Source organism: Podarcis bocagei (genome assembly GCF_964188305.1).
Source record: "Podarcis bocagei genome assembly, chromosome: 13".
In the NCBI taxonomy this organism is placed as follows: Eukaryota; Metazoa; Chordata; class Lepidosauria; order Squamata; family Lacertidae; genus Podarcis; species Podarcis bocagei.
The window spans coordinates 23,413,412-23,430,025 of NC_138138.1; the positions used below are offsets into that span (position 1 = coordinate 23,413,412).

A 16,614-nucleotide genomic window follows, 5' to 3' on the forward strand; every position below is an offset into this window, starting at 1 on the left:
TGTAACAGCATGGGTTCATTTATTTCTCTTTCCTGACTACCTCTCAAAACGGTTATTTTCCCAAGTTGGTGGAAAGGCCTTGATGTGCAAGACTTTGAGGGCAACAGGACGGAGGTTCAGGTTGGTGGGAAGAATTATGTATATTCTGAGCCCACACACTGGAAGATTAGTTGGCTTCCTGACAGCTAACTAGAGCGTACAATCCATTGGGAAGTTCTGTACAAGCCCCACTGAAATATACTTTCTGTTCATTTCAGTGAGACGTATGCCATAGAATTTCCTGCTGGCTTGAGCCTCTGAAAGAATCCACAAAGTATAAGCAAGTTTGCCTTGCCTGCCCTGCAGTCTAAGGCTTGTTTTATAGGCAGGGGATAGCCTGAAATGGGAGTCCCATGATGACTTACCCTGCCGCTACTGTGTGCAAAGTCCAACAACAACATGCTCAACATTTTGAATACATCAGCACTGTGTGTTCCTGTGGAACGTATACACCAGCCACAGGCCATACCAATACATGAAATTAATAAAGCTTACCTGTGAATGTTGTTAATGCTGTACACAAAGGGATGGTAAGAAAGAGAGAAAACTTAAATTCAAAATGTACATCCTGGCTAACTAAGTTTTGCTTTTGCATTGTAAACTAAACTGTCAACAAAGTCTGGAGCTGCCCTTGCGACCACCTGCATATAGTCTCAAAACACCTCTCTAGAATCTCTTTATACCTCAGCAAACCACCTAAATGTGCTTGCTCTTTCATTCTTTAAAATGCAGCAAAGCAAAACGATCCTTTGTTCCCAAACTGTGGCTGGATTTGCTTCCAACGATTGGATTTATCAAGAAATGTGATTTTTCTCCCCCCCCCCAAACTCCTCCCCTTCTGGGCTGGCGTCACACTGGCCAGCCGAATTTCATAGCATTGATTAAAAACAACAGCAAGGAATTGCCACTTAAAGAAAAACATACTTCAAGCCGTTACAACTAAAAAATAAAGTGGATTTTTTTGTTTAATTTAAAAGCTCAAAAATAACAAGCCGTATGCTTCTGAAACATGTAGGAAACACATAACGCAATATATAGTCTATGATACAATATACACTATAATACACAAAAGGGGCTGTATCGGACTTCTGTTTTAGAAAAAAAAGCGGGAGGAAACACTAGTTTTCTGGAAAGAAATATGATGGAACATAAGGTGAGTGGGAGGGAGAGAGGAGAGCGAACACCCTTCAGTTCTGGAAAAACAATGCTTGCATTTCGGCACACAAATAATTAGCTCACTTCAATAGGGCTCGGCAGTCTGCAACCTCCCACTGGGTTGCAGCCCATCACTCCAATGCATTAAAAACAATCTGTTTCCACACATGGAGCTGCATCATTCGTTCAGTGCTGTACTGCATGCTATACACCACAGGGTTTGCCAAATGCCTCGCATGTGTTAAGAGCAGATTTCTGCTGCCCTCGTGGCTGTCTGGATCAGGGCACATGGCTCTGACCCATCAGTTCTGCTACAAACAAACAAGGGATCCCATTCACACATAATATTTTCTCCACTCTCCTGAGCAAAGTGCTGCTGCTTGCACACCATAGAAAGCTCCGTGTGTACACACAAGAGCACCCCACTCCCCTAGTTCACAGGCCTGGGTGCAGAGCTCTTGCCTTAGCACAGGGGCTTGGGTCTGTGCCTGAATCCTTCCTTGGAGTGAGACTTTCTTTTAAAAAAGGAGGAATCATTAAATTAAAAAAACAACTCACAATACATAATTTGGAGGAAAATATAAGGCAACCTTCTCCGTAGAAAAAACAGGGGGCTTCCTAAGGAGGTTTCTTTTTTTTAATATAGATATAGATATATATTTATAGATATTTATAATTTTAAATATAAAGTAGGAATGTGCTGGGGGTGCAGAGAGAGTCCCATTTTGGGCGGCTTCCCTGCCCACCATTCAAAAGCTTCACAAGCACATAGAGGTGGGCGGGAAGAGGGAATCAAGATTACAAGTGGGGTATAGTTTCGCTGGTGCTACTATCAAACACACAAGGAGGCCCTTTGGTGCGGCGGAGCAGGGCATTCGCTTGGTGGGCTCCTCAGGCCACTGGGTGGATGCGCTTTGCCTTGCTAACTCCTCCCCCACCCCTTCCCTGCCCGCTACTGGGCTTTGTGCTGATATTTAGCCAATTCGCTTGGAAGCGACATTGATTCTCCTTCATCCCAGACTGAAACCACAGAGTCTGATGCACCTTCCAAGAGGTTCTGACAGAGTGTGCAAGGAGGTCATCCGATGGAAAGAACAGCGGCTGTTACTCCCTTCTTTGTGCAGATGTTGCCCCAGTCAGGAGGGTTGCTTGGGCATGTCGCTGTCCTTTCGCAGAGACCTTCCTTCGTGGCAAAGGGTCGCCAGCACCCACACTGCTCCCTTTCCTTTTCCGATTGCACCCAGCCCTACAAGTTCTTGGTGACCAGGTGAGTTTTATAGTGCTTTGTCAGGTGGTCGCTTCTAATGAAGCGCTTTTGGCACTGGGCACACTCAAAACGCTTGTCGCCTGCCGAAAGGAAGGAAACGAGAGCGACGTTGGCATGCGCGATACAAGTTCACACAAACGTGTAAATTAACTGGTGGGATTTACTGACACAAGATGTGGTGATAGGAACTTGGCTTGGATGGACTGATTTTTTAAAAGGTTTCAGAAAAATGAATGAAGCTATTAGCTTTTATAAGTAAATGAAAACCACATATACAGACATTCATAACAAGAATGGCTTATCGCCTTCAGCATGTCCTGCATGCTACAGGGAGCATACAGGAGTCTCAGCCTGCTGTTTGGGGTACCTTCTTTAAGCAAAGCTTATAACAGATATTTACATTAGGGTTGTGGGGAGCCTGTGGTTCTCCTTACTGGACTCCATCTCCCCGCAGCTCCAACCAGCATGGCTAACAGTCAGGGATGATGGGAGTTTTAATCCAACAACATACTGAGCCCCAAATCTCCACCGCACTTGTAGCAGCCACCGTACGGCCACTGTAGCTGTGCAATAGTTATGGTGCCAGCAGCTATGCTTGAACAGCAACATGTTCAAGGCTTGGGTGAGCGCAGAGGCAGTTGCTTTAGAGAAGAATTGGCGTAGGGTAGTTATAACCACAACCTGTGAGGCCAGGAGTCTCTCATTGGGTGGCCTCCAGCAAGAATCTAGCTTAGTCCTTTCCAAGGAAGTAAACTCTCATCTCTGAGCTACACCACTCCAGCCTGCGGGTGGGGACACATATAACTCAACACTTTTCCATATAAAGTTCCAGCCCACAGAAAACAAGTGGGTTTGGGGAAAGCTAGACTAGAATACTTCTCCATTAGATCTAATTTTCTATACGGAGGAATTAATTTCTGTATGAGGAAGCTTTTAAACATGTGAGCAACCCCCCACCCTGCAATAGTACAGCCCAAAGACAGGCTCACCGTCAGAGCAGGAGCTAGGCCACTGCCTCTCAAGTCTTAGCTCTCCATCTGTGAAACGACAGCAGCCTCATAGGTTTGCCTTACATCAGGCATGGCCAAATCTGGCCGCCCAGATGTTTTGGGACCACAACTCCCATCATCCCTAGCTAACAGGACCAGTGGTCAGGGGTGATAGGAACTGTAGTCCCAAAACAGCTGGAGGGCCAAGTTTGGCCATGCCTGCCTTACATGGTTGTCATACAGATGACTCAGAGAAGATGCCAGAGTAATTAGGATTTATAAAATGCTTTTCCTATCCATTAGTGTTATACGACTCAAAGAGCAGGGGTGCAGGTGGGAGAGAAGCAGAGAGGAGACAACCCACCTGTATGCGTCCGGGCATGCCGCTGTAGCTCGTCACTTCGCGTGAATCGCTTCCCGCAAAAGACCCAGTTGCAGACGAAAGGGCGCTCGCCTGTGTGCAGGCGCACGTGGGCCCGGAGCAGGGAGGTCTTGCGGAAGGTCTTGCCACATTCAGGCACGTGGCAGATGTGCCTCTTCTTCCCCTGATCCCCCAGCCTGGAGGGAAATAAAAGGGGTGAGAAACTGTGCGTGGTCTAACTTGTGTGTGAAGACCTGGGAACACTTGACTTCAAAGCAGAGTGCCCTGGTGAAACCTCACAGATCAGATTACTAGCTCTCCAAGGATGACTTAAGTAGCAGCAACACTGCTAACTGGTACCAAGTAGTAACCCAGCTGCTCCTCTGGAAATAATCTCCACTCTGTTGCTGCCACCCAAATCCTAACTCAGGAACAGAAATATTTGTTGCCAGAGCAGCAATCTGTTGAGAGGACTAGGGGCTTCTTCCCTTACCTCTTTTCCCCATCCTTGCAATTGGGGCAAGTGCAAGCCATCCGCCGTCTCTTCTCCCCAGGCTGTAGGTCCCCCAGGAGTGCTTGCTCCATCTGCAGCTGAATCTGGGTGGGGCTCAGTCCACTGATGGTCAGGTTGTTGCCAGAGACATTTTGCACCGTCAGCTGTTGCTGGCCTGCAGGAAGAGGGATGGATGAAGCTTAGTCCAATACTAAAATATGCCCAGATTCAGTGGGGGAGGTACAGTTACTCCACTAAAGCTCCATAGAAAGTTAGGCCAAGATTTCACAGGCCCCTCATTGCAACTTTTCTCCCTTGCCTTTCTACATGTCAGTACTGCACTGGGCTTGAAGAACTATCCAGGGTTCTGAATGCCAGGATTTCGTTCCTGTCTAGGACTGGGCACCAAGGTTCTCCCCAGCCTTATCAGCTCTATCGCCCCTGGTTTTAGTTCTCGCTGGAGTTCTCCTTCACAGCCCTACCTGCTCCCCACATCCCACTGCTTCCTCTGACATCTTGCCGTATTATGAACACCAAGCCTCTCATAACCTTTTCCGTCTCAGAGAAGCAGAAGTAATAAGTGTTGCCTGACTCCTTATTTCCCCAGTCAGCAAGTGTACAAAAGCAGAAAGGGTGCTGTGGTGCTATTATAGGTGTATGTGCAAGGACACACCACGCATGCAATTGAGATAGCATAAGGATGCCTTACAAAAGCCAGAAGATCCTCCGGCACTCTTGAGCATAACAGCACTGCCACTACATTTTGGGGCTGCTTTAGCCATCAGAAGTAGCCATTCTCCTGCATCCATTTGGCAACTTGTCCTCATTCCGGGTAAGTAGGTCAATACAATCCCAAGCTTGCACCTCCTACCCAGGAAGATAATTATGAAAAGAAGCTTGAAACAGGGACCTCAAGCAGTAAGGGTTTTATTGCCTACCATATCAACTTTTATATGTGCCGTAAACTATGTGCAACAAGATTTGCAGGGCACAAGAGAGACATCGTTTAAGCAACCCAATCCTAAAGCAAGTGTACTCAGAAATTAATTCCACTTAAATTTGGTTTTGTTCTATGGCTGTCCTAGTCTCTCTTGTCTCTATGCCGTTTCTCTCCATGTTTCCCAGGTGTTGTCCCAAACCTTTAAAAAACACACACACAACACATATCCCTCCAGGAAAGCTATATCCATCTGGATATGCTGCTCATCGCAGGATCATTACATATCACATACACTACCTCCTGTGTTGGTGATGGTGACAGGAACGCCTTGAACTTGCACCCCATTGATGCTGATGGTCTGCATTGCCTGAGCAGCAGCAGCAAGCTGAGCGGCATTGAGACTGATGATGCCTCCGGCAGGGGCGATCTTTGGCAGGGCGCGCTCTTTGCGAGCCCCTGTCTTTTTGGTACTTCCTCCTGTCTGGGAGCTGCGGGGTGCAGGACTGCTGCAGGAAGTGGCGGAGGAGGCAGTGGAAGAAGGTGCCACAGTTACACCTGGGGCTTCCTGCAGAAGCACTGTCTGCAGCTCACCGGAAGGCGTCTTGAAATAGACCTAAATAAATGACACAAAAAGGAAAAAGCGTGCAGTCTGCAGCTTCCCATTCTGGTGGTCTCCCATTACCCTTTTATAGCTTTATTGTAGATTACATAACACTTTCTTAATACAGACACATTTTCTATCCCTGCATTAATGTAGATACCTTGATCATAATGAACATGGGCTCCCCACCTCTCTATATTATACCTTATCCCTATCACTGTGATAATTCCTTATGCCAAGCGTACTCTCTTATACATTTGTCACCATTCTACTTTTGGCAATTTAAATAAAAATGTAGTTTTTTCACTTTATTGCAATATAGACATTAATATCGCCAGATAACTTAATTTTTTAAAAATCCTGAACAACAAGTCTGGCTCCAAAGCTACCACTACTACTACTAAAAGGTTTAACATGCTAAATGGCACGACAGAAATGCAACCCTCACTAATTTTCTTGGCCTCCTGGTTGCAGTAAAAAAAATGTTTAGGATGCTTTATAAAAATATATATATTAATTATTTGTAAGCCACACTGAGTGCAGGAAGATGAAATTCTATAAATAAGTAAAATAAAATAAATCAAAACAAATTAAATGTGATTTAAGAGGTTTGGTGATAGTAGACATTTTATTTTCATGTTGTCAGGATCTGTAGAGATGGGGCAGTTTAGAAGTGAAAAAATAACCAACAGATCTAGATCCAAATAAAGCTACTGAGGTGAGGTGAGGGAACCAGAGCTTAGTACCCGTGTCTGGGGATGTTGGGGGGTGGGGGACAGCAATTACCTCCAAGCACTGCAGGCCCCACTACAGAAATATGATTTTCACAAGGACTGAAAATTACTGGATCAGACCGCTTGCTAAATAATTTGCACATAACCTTAGCATTTTTTATATTTTGGTTGAGAAAATGGACTCCCTACATTTTATATGCATGCATTATGTGTGTGTGTGCACGTGCATACAGACACACTCAAATGAGCAAATAATCCATTGGGTATGTACTTTACTACGCTTAGAAGATTGGAATTCCTCCCACCCTAGCCCCAATTTCACCCCATAATTCCAGGCATTCTTGACCTGCAACTGAAAACCCCAAATACCTGAGTGGGAATTGGCTCAGTTGTCTGGATCTGGAAGTTCTGCGGGGATTTCTGAGGAACGGTTGGAAGAGTGGCCGAGGCTGCCTGGACCACGCGCAGAGCCTGCTGTGGAATCTGCACCACCTGCTGCTCCTGTTTGGGTTGGACCACTTGCACCTGTTGGACCATTGCTGGCTGCCCAGATCCCGGGCTCTGCACAATCAACAGGTTGTTCCCTGCTTGGATGATGTTGTCGGCCGTCGTTTCTATCAAGACCGTCTCCACTTGCTCTGTCACAGCCATCGCAGCTGCCTGGGGTGAGGACACCACCTTCTTCCGGGCCTTTTTGCTCGGTTTGGAGGGGCTGTCTGGGACGATCTGAGTTTGAGCACTGGTGTCCCCGGCACTCACCAGGTTGCTCACTGGCAGGGTAAGAGTGACGTTGCCGCTGGTGCCAGTTAACTTGACCACGTTGCTTGCGTTATGGACAGCTGTTGGTGGGGTCTTATGAGCGGGCGCAGGTTTGATTGGCACAGGCTTATGAGTTGAGGAGGAGGAGGAGGAGGATGCTGACGAGGAAGAGGAAGAAGGGGTGATGGTACTGGGAATAATCTGTATCTGGTTGCCCAAGTTCTGCTGTACTTGAATGGTCTGCCCTGATGTCGTCTGGATCTGCGGAACCGCCTGGTACTGGATGTTGGCAGGTGAGCGGGCCCCTTTGTTGATCACAGTTGGGTTCTGGATAGTGAACACCAATTGCCCGCCGGGATAGGATGTCCCGAGCTGAGACCCCTGGATTTGGAAGAGGTTCCCTTTGGATGACAAAATCCCAATGCTGTTCTTGCTGGAGCTCAGCGGGAGGGGAGCAGGCTTGATGGGCACCAGTTTCCGAGGAGCAGGCTGAGGAGGGGCAGGAGAGGCAACTGCTGCTTCTACAGCTGGAGGACCGATTTTGCTACATGTGGCTGCAAGCAGGGCTAGTGGAGATGGCTGAGAATCCTACAGGAACAGAAGAGTTGTGTTACAGGTAGGCTGGCAACAAACAGGTTGTTTCAGATTCAGCACAGCGTAGCTGGAAAGGAAGGAAGCCCAATGTGTGAGCAGTATCTTAATTTCCACGACTAAGATATGGGGCTTTCGTTCTAAGGGTGCACAGTATCACATTCTCAAATAAGCAGATCTCACCACTGAATTTGACTTCAACAATCTAGTGTAGTTTCTAAGAATAACAATATATTGCACTCTTGAGTGCCTAAGGTGCTCCACCTACATAGTCTCAAAATCCAACAGTCCTATAAAGTTAAGTCAGTGTCATCTCCACATTGCAGGCAGACTTCCCCTGTCTCTTGATTGCGGATAAATTGACTGCAGGCATTTTCCTGTCCTCTGCTTTCTATTAAGGCTTCATGAGGCCCAAATGGAAGCTAAGATATAGCCATGCCTTGCTCCTCATTATAACGTTTCCAAAAAAAGAACAAAGTTTTCATTTCCTGCTGTATATGAATAACACCAGAAGCTTTTGTGGGGTTTTTGAGGAGCATTGGCCTCAATACTGCTCTCACACACATTTGAAGAACAAGAGCATATAAATGCTGATTTCTCTCCGTCGCCAAGAGAAAACGGGTCAGGGGATATTCTGGAGTTTTCAGAGACCTCTGCTTCCTATAGTGCAAACAGAGATGCTCTTTGATGATGGCGAGGAAACAAAAGAGATTCCTGAAACATTCACACAAAGGAAGAGGGCTGGAATCAGAACATTAACTGCGCTTCAAAGAGAGTATCTATGCTCCTGTTCATTCTGCACCTAAAATGCTTCTCTCAGGCCAACTTTACACAAACATCAAGCAAGAAAGAAGTCACCCGAAACTGAAATTACATGGCAGGTGCCCCCCGCCCAGTTGTACTTATACAGTAGCTTGCCACCATAGGAGCCAACTCCTAAGGGTCAAGGTCCCTTCAGTGCCCCCCATAAAATATTTGATGGGGCTGCCCCCCCCAGTTGATGGCCATTGCCATGCAAATGGTGTGTGTGTTGTGTCTTGTGATTAATTATATGGGGCAGGCCTTACTTGCCCCCTCAATGTTTTATTAAAGTTTATACCCCTGCTTGCCACATGGGTTAGAAAGTGGCATGAGGTCTCCTTCATGCCACTGCTAACAGTGGAGAAAAGCCACATGGCAATGATGGATCTGTATGATCGGTAGCACCCCACAAAGAGTAATCACGGCAGCTGCCAGAAGCTTGCTGTCTCTCTCAGAGCCAGGCAATCTGGGTGAGGTGGTCAGGTGAATGCCTGTGCCATTGCCACAGCTGCTAGAAAGACTTCTTAAACTTAGATTTGTAAAAAAACCAAAAACAAAAAAACACTAAAAAAGGTCCAAGTTTAAAAGGCCTTTCTAACTTCTACAGGAAATCACAGCAGCGCACGCTTTTTTCAGGCCACCTCCTTTGTGTGTTTTGAGTGGGTGGCTCTGGGCTCCCAGTGCTCTGGGAGTTCAGGAAACCAATGAAATAATTATCTCTTTCACATAGGATCCCGAATCCCTGTGGTGTACCTGCCCTCTCATTTCTTTGATCAGGGCCAGGGGACGTATAGAATGTAAATCCCTTTCTCTGCTTCATTTTTTTGCTAAAGCAGACGATATCATCTGGGAAGGAAAGGGTTGCCAGGAGCAAAGGCTTTGGGAAAAGCACATCCGTTAGTTAATAGCTCATCAACCAAATGTTCAGTAATGGTGCTTACTTGACCCAAGGAATATTTATATAGGGCATCCAACCCAATCTGAAGGGTGGGTATGCATTAAACATGTATTGGGACCAATGACACATTTAGAATGGAAAACATGGAATAGCCAAATTGGGACTGCTTCAGAATGACAGGTGGGGGAATTCCTGCTTATACAAAGAGGAGAGCATTCTGACATAGCCTTTTCTCCGACATGTTTTCTACACAGAAACCACTTTCACATGGGAGAGCATTAAAACATAGCATTTGCCACCTGAATTCTGAAGCAGTAATATCCCACATGCTTTTTTGAACATGCAAGATCAAGGAAACCTGGGAGGACTTGACTGTCAGCTAGGCTTTCTTTGCAGCGTGAATAATCTGCTTTGAGCTTCAGTTCTACAAAAGCCGGTCAGCCAATGCCTTTCTTTACTTACAGCCCAGGACCCTACCACACAAGAATTGCTGTCCTGTAACTGGAACCAGCATTCATCGTTTCCTCATGCAGCAACACCACTAAGCCACAAACATCTTAAAGACCTACCTGAGCTGTAGAAGCAGCAGGCTGCAAGTATTCGCTGGGACTGACAGCAGCAGTGGCAGCCATACTGTCCTCTGTATCTGCAAGAAGGAAAGATGGCTAACTGTTTACTGAGGCCTGCATCCACAATGGCAATATCCACAAAAAATCAGAGCCTTCGGATTATTTTCATTTTTTAAAGCATATTTAAATCTCTTGATCACAGGGCTAAGGTATGGTCTGAAGGCACAGGAATGCACTACCTTGCAGTAGCTAAGCAGGGTCTGCCTCTGGTCTGTGTCTGGGTGGGAGACCTCCTGGGAACCACATCAGTCAAAGAGTCCATGTAAAGCACAGGTGGGGAATTGGTGGTCCTCCATATATTGGTAGTGAAGGATGATGGGAGCTGGTAGTCCAGCAACATCTGTAGGGGCTTAGGTTCCATACCCTTGGTGTAATGACTTCCTCTAAATCATGGGTAGCCAACTAAGGCCTGGGGGCCAGATCCGGCCCAATCGCCTTCTTAATCTGCCCACGGATGGTCTGGGAATCAGCATGTTTTAACATGAGTAGAATGTGTCCTTTTATTTAAAATGCATCTCTGGGTTAATTGTGAGGCCTGCCTGGTGTTTTTACATGAGTAGAATGTGTGCTTTTATTTAAAATGTATCTCGGGGTTATTTGTGGGGCATAGGAATTTGTTCATTATTTCCCCCCAAAATATAGTCCGGCCCCCCACAAGGTCTGAGGGACAGTGGACCGGCCCCCTGCTGAAAAAGTTTGCTGACCCCTGCTCTGAATGCATGTTTAGCATTTCAAAAAGTGACCAATGCCCAAGAGACCAGACATCTCTTACAGGGTACACTCAATCAAAAGTCTTGATGAAAGTCTTGAAATGGTTTCCACATGGCATAGGAGCCAACCCCTAGGGCCGTGGGGGCTTCAGCCCCCACAATAATATATTTGAGGGGGCCATGCCCCCACAAAGTTGATGGGCATTTCCATTCAAATGGGGTGTGTGCACTGTGTCATGTGATCGATTATGTGGGGTGGGGCTTACCTGGGCCCCCACAATATTTTATTCAAGTTGGCACCTCTGGCATGGTAGCCATGGATAAAGTAGCATCCACCCTAGTCTCAAACACAAATAAACAAGAGCAGAGCAAGCTGACATGGACTAGACTCCCAGTGAATGGTTAAAATAACCACACACCCCTCTTTTTTCTGCAGGAGGTGGTTGCTCTCTTGCCTGCTTTAAACTTCTGCTGTTTAGTTTGCACCATGTGGGGCAATGAGTAGCTAGCAGCTGCGTAGGAAAGTATATCGCGAGTCTTGCTGGTGGGGAGGTGGGATTTTGTTTGCATCATACTGAGTGAAAGTGAACAGATTTTTATATAGGAAAGCATGACGGTGGTGAAGAAAGTGCAACCTTAACCATGCCTATTCAGAAGTCCTACTGAATTCAATGGGAATTACTTCCAGGCAAGTGAGGTTAGGCTTTCAACCTGAATTCTGATTTAAATGATACATGGCCAGGATTAACATGTCTGCTACTTACCTATGAGCAAAAGCTACCAACCCCAAGTCAGAGCCTAAGAAATCACTGAAGTTAGTGGAGAACAAACACAAAAAGTGTTTGACGGACTGAAATAGGGCACACAACATTATATTTCAATGCAAGATCATGGCAACAGTCCTTTTTTACTCTTTGTTCTGACTAGGCTATGGAAATAGCACGGGTCAGCAGATGTAAAAAGCTCCTCTTTGAGCGCCACAAAGATGTGGATGCCCCCCTCCCACTTTCAGACAGAAAAAGCAATAAAAAAATTGAACTAGCAGGCTCTGAGCCAAGTCACCACTGAATCCGCTTCCTAGGTGCAGAAGGGGTCCATACTTATGGGAAATACCCCCAAATTTTCAATAGCTAATTTTGAGCTCCCCCAGACGAAAGACTGGCATCCCCCAGAAAGTCTAGTGTGTATACTGCATAAAGCACTTATATTGGGGGTGGGTGGGAAATGGCAGTTCTTTGAGCTGGTTCCCCTCATTCCACTGGAATAACTAACAAGTGTGTGAAATCAGTATTTGTACATAGTAACTAGTGCTCAGACTCTTAAAAAAAACCCCAGTTGCCAGGAACCCACAAAACCACTTATTTCAATTGGTAGGATTCTCAAGATTCTCCTTGCACCATCCCACATCGCATAGTAAGGAGTACAATTTTAGAGCATGTTGTGCTAGCAGACACAAGAGTGGGAAATGGACTCTAAAAAGGCACAAGGAAAGGATTGAGGACCTGGGAATGCTTAGTCTAAAGTGGTTGGGGAGGGGGATCCTAACTGTGGTGGCACAGAAGCAAGTCCCAGTGAATTCAAATGGGTACTTCTGTATCAAACACAAGTCCTATAGCATCATAGAGACTAACCAATTTATTACAGTGTACTTTTTATGTGTCTCAACTGACTAAATAAAAAATGAACAGGGAGGATAGATACTATATATGGGACTGGGGGGGGGGGAGGAAAAGGCATACCTTCAGTATACCTAGGGGCCTCTATAATTTAGCATGTCTGAGTGTATCATGGGATTGTATCCAACTAAATTCTACTTCGAGTAAACCCACTGAAAATAATAATTAGTCATGTCATTCATTTCAGTGGCTCTAGTCTGACTAGCCGTGGGTGGCGCTGTGGGTTAAACCACAGAGCCTAGGACTTGCCGATCAGAAGGTCGGCAGTTCGAATCCCCACAACGGGGTGAGCTCCTTTTGCTCTGTCCCTGCTCCTGCCAACCTAGCAGTTTGAAAGGACGTCAAAGTGCAAGTAGATAAATAGGCACCGCTCCGACGGGAAGGTAAACAGAGTTTCGTGTGCTACTCTGGTTCGCCAGAAGCGGCTTAGTCATGCTGGCCACATGACCCGGAAGCTGTACGCCGGCTCCCTCGGCCAATAAAGCGAGATGAGCGCCACAACCCCAGAGTTGTCCATGACTGGACCGAATGGTCAAGGGTCCCTTTACCTTTGTCTGACTAGCACTGGATACAATCCATGGATTCTATTTTATAATGTATTACTTTATCTATATAATGTACATCTTGCATTTATGGCGATGACTGGTGACCAACAGTAAGAAACACCACATCTAGAAATAAATAAATAAATCATATAGCAGCAATTGCTCATTCAAATAAACAGCAAAATCTAACGGTTCTAAATTTAAAATGCTTAAATCAGCAGTTCTTAAAAGTCTGGGGAAACAAACACCTTTGCCTGGTGCCTAATCAAGTCTCCAGGGCAGGAGGAGCCCTCCTTTGGGAGAATGCTCCAAAAGTCAGGAAACATCATGGAAAAGGCTCTCTCCAGTCATCACCCAGCACACTTTAGATAGAGAGGAGCACCAGAATAAAGGCCTCCAGTGACAATCATAATGGATTTGTGGGTTGCTATGAGAGAAGATGATCAAGGAAAAGAGACGGCGGAAGAAGAATGGAGAAAATTTAAGAGATACCTTAAGGACTATTATAAACTTGACGAATGTTAGAATGTTGAGGTTTGCAGGAAAAAAAAGGAATACAGTGACATAAGAACAGATTATAGAAAAGATCAAGATGACAGAGGTTGGAAAGGAATGTTTAGAAGTTGCTAAAAAATTATGGACATTGGAATGCAGAAAGGGGGGGTATGGGGGAGTCCCGGAAAAGAAGTTTATGAAAAAATGTTATGAAATTATACGTGTTTGTATGTCTTTTTAGGTGTTTGCTTGTCTTTAAAATTTTTGTAAAACCAATAAAAATTTTATAAAAAAAAAAAAAGAGAAGATGGTCCATCCTAAGCAGTGTGCAGCTTTAGAAGTTAGTGTAGACTTTAAAATTGTTGCACATGGTGGGCCTTTACACTGGCCAGACTAAATATGTTACCCTCAGCTGTTCTTGAAGGTAGATATCAAAAAAATTCATTCGAGAACCGGCTCTGCCCCTGTGGAGCTGGCTACGTAGAGACTGTGTCACACGTTCTCTTGTCTTGCTCCCTATATAAAGATCTCAGGGACAAGACCATCACACCGCTCCTATCTGCCATCCCAGGCCACTCTTGTGAAGCCAAACTGTTCTCACTCCTAGCCGACCAGAACAGCTCGACAACAGAGAAGGTTGCCAAATTTATCGAGAGAGCAATGAGACTAAGAGCTGCTATCTGAATGACATTAGTGTTGTCACCCGGATTCCTCGCCTAGGATCTTATTTTTATTATCATTATGTTTTACTACTATTATTTTATTACCTCTGCCAAGTTTTAAGTATTGAGATTATTAATTTATCTGCATCTGGTTATTATTATCTTTCTCCCTGTCCTGACCATCCCTCCGAGGTTATATTTAATATTTATAATCTTGCAATTTGGCTGGCCTATTTACTTAACTGACCTGGAACAATGTACCAGAGAAAAGGCCGTCGCCCATGGGACAGAGGGTCATTGATGAATGATAATCCAGTTTTTACCTAAGCTTTTAATAGGTCATAAGATTTTATGGTATCTATATTTGTAATGTATTCTTGTCGATGTTTGTCCTTCGATGCTATGGCCTGTCGGCTACGCAAATAAAGTCTCTATATATATTTTGTTACTTATGTTAGAATTCATTTCATTTTAAGCTGCACTGTTGTTTAAAGATTGTATTTTTAATTTGTTGTGAGAATTATAATGTGTCTTTACACATTATAATTCTCACAACAAATTAAACATACAATCTTTTATTCAAAAACATCAATGGACTTTTTAATCCATACTAGTTTATGCCTGTTGCTTCCCCACTATTATTTAAGTATGTGCCCACCCTCTTATAACTACTGACTGTCCCACGTGTATGTCATTCCCACCTCTCTCCATACCTTCCTGGATCCATGACCACATGTTCTCTCTTGCTCTTGGGCCACCCATATTTTCTCCTGTACACTATACTCCTGTATGCTATAACCACATGCCCATACGTGCACCCAGTAGTCAGCCACCAACACATCGACCCTCAAGCACCCTCTCATACCTACCTTTTACTTGTGCTACTTGACTTAACAGCCATCAACCTCCTTCTTTCGAATGCACAACCTAGGCCCTTCCAAACATATGAGACCCATCCTTCTCCATGCCACCAAATTATCTTTGCACCTTTCCACCGGTTGCTGCACTTCCTTCGTCACATTCAAATTCTGTTTTCTACTACATGACTATCCAATGCCTCCCAACTCAATTCACCCACCTATTTTCCCCTTGGTATGAGGACCCCCCCATCACTTACACCCAATAACCACGTGTCTCCCTGTACACTTTGTCCCCCCAGTTCAATGCCTGCCTTTGAACCACTTATCCCTGCCCTGCTCCTCTTTCCCTTGCTAGCTACCTTTGCATCCAGTGCTTATCTTCTTCTGCCCCCTGCTCAGTCCCTGCCCATCTCCTGCCCACCTTCTAAATACCCTTGGCTGTGGCCCCCTTTTCTGTCCATTGTTAAGGCTAGTAAACCTACCACCACTACCACTCATGTACCTTCAAGAGCAGCCTAACATACAGAAGCTTATCAAGAGACAGGCACCTTTTTTGCTAACATGAAAGCAGAGGACCTGCAGACAGCTTCACCTGCTTGATATCAGGTTGCTATTAAAAGTCCGAGCCCAGGGGGAAAGCAAACAAACCCCCTCTGCTCCCACTCCCCACATGCCCTCTGACCCCAGGAACCAGACGACGACCCCAAGCCCCATCTCCCTCTCCCACTCCTTGCATTCCCCCCTCTCTCTTATGGGTCCCCCGAGGAGGCGGGCTCTCGTCTTAGCCCCGCCCCCTTCCGGTCCCAGTTGCTTCAGTCCCGCTCGCGCTCTCGGCCCCCTCCCTCCAAGGCCCCCCTCCCACTGCACAGACCCCTCCTCTTCCTCCGCACGCCCCCGCGTTCCCATCCCTTGGTTTCTCCTCCCACTTCTTCACGACCCCGGGCCCGCCCCGCTGGGCTCACTCACCGGATAGAAAAAAGAGGCGGCAGCGGCTGGGACCCCCCTCACGGCGCCATCTTCCTCCTCCTCAGCAACCCGGGCACCGCCCTATGAGGCCCGCCCACTCCGCTGTCGAGCGACCAATCCCTGCGCGGTCCCTACGCCGTTTGACCAATCAGAGCGCGGGTGGTCCGCCTGCGTAGCTGCCTCCGTCCCGATCGGCACGGCGTCTGGCCAATCGCCGCCCTTCCCCTGCTGCGTCGGGCTCACCCAATGGGAAAGAGCGGCTTTGACAAGGACGGACGTCATTTCAGAGCCCAATCGCAGGCGTGAAATCACGAATTGACTAGCCCAATCGCCAATTGGGGCTGAGAGCAGTGTTGCGCCTATCCTTGATTGATTGACAGGCAAAGGACCCGCGAGGAAAAAGAGAGAAGAGAAACACATCCACACAGAGGCCTTAATCAAGG

At 46.2% G+C, this 16,614-nt stretch overlaps 1 protein-coding gene across 2 annotated transcripts; it reads right to left on the reverse strand.

Annotated features, from left to right (window-relative positions):
• Positions 1–16,295, reverse strand: SP2 (Sp2 transcription factor). Of its 2 annotated transcripts, none has more exons than XM_081166419.1 (7): positions 16,172–16,295; positions 10,198–10,274; positions 6,949–7,926; positions 5,542–5,857; positions 4,305–4,479; positions 3,815–4,008; positions 1–2,541 (listed from the first exon to the last, which is right to left on the reverse strand). In XM_081166419.1, the coding sequence occupies exons 2-7, from the start codon at positions 10,258–10,260 to the stop codon at positions 2,441–2,443; spliced, it is 1,827 nt and encodes a 608-aa protein (XP_081022545.1). In that variant the 5' UTR covers positions 10,261–10,274; positions 16,172–16,295; the 3' UTR covers positions 1–2,440. The 2 variants fall into 2 exon arrangements, with proteins under 2 accessions (XP_081022545.1, XP_081022546.1); XM_081166420.1 differs by lacking the exon at positions 16,172–16,295 and adding an exon at positions 15,215–15,941.
• Positions 16,296–16,614: the final 319 nt, after the last annotated feature.

Coding starts and splice junctions, on each gene's coding strand:
- SP2 (XM_081166419.1), bottom strand. CDS start 10,260: ATGGCTGCCACTGCTGCTGTCAGTCCCAGCGAATACTTGCAGCCTGCT. Junction 7,927..10,197: donor CTGCTGCTTCTACAGCTCAG/GTAGGTCTTTAA, acceptor CTGTTCCTGTAG/GATTCTCAGCCATCTCCACT. Junction 2,542..3,814: donor GCATGCCCGGACGCATACAG/GTGGGTTGTCTC, acceptor TCCTTTCGGCAG/GCGACAAGCGTTTTGAGTGT.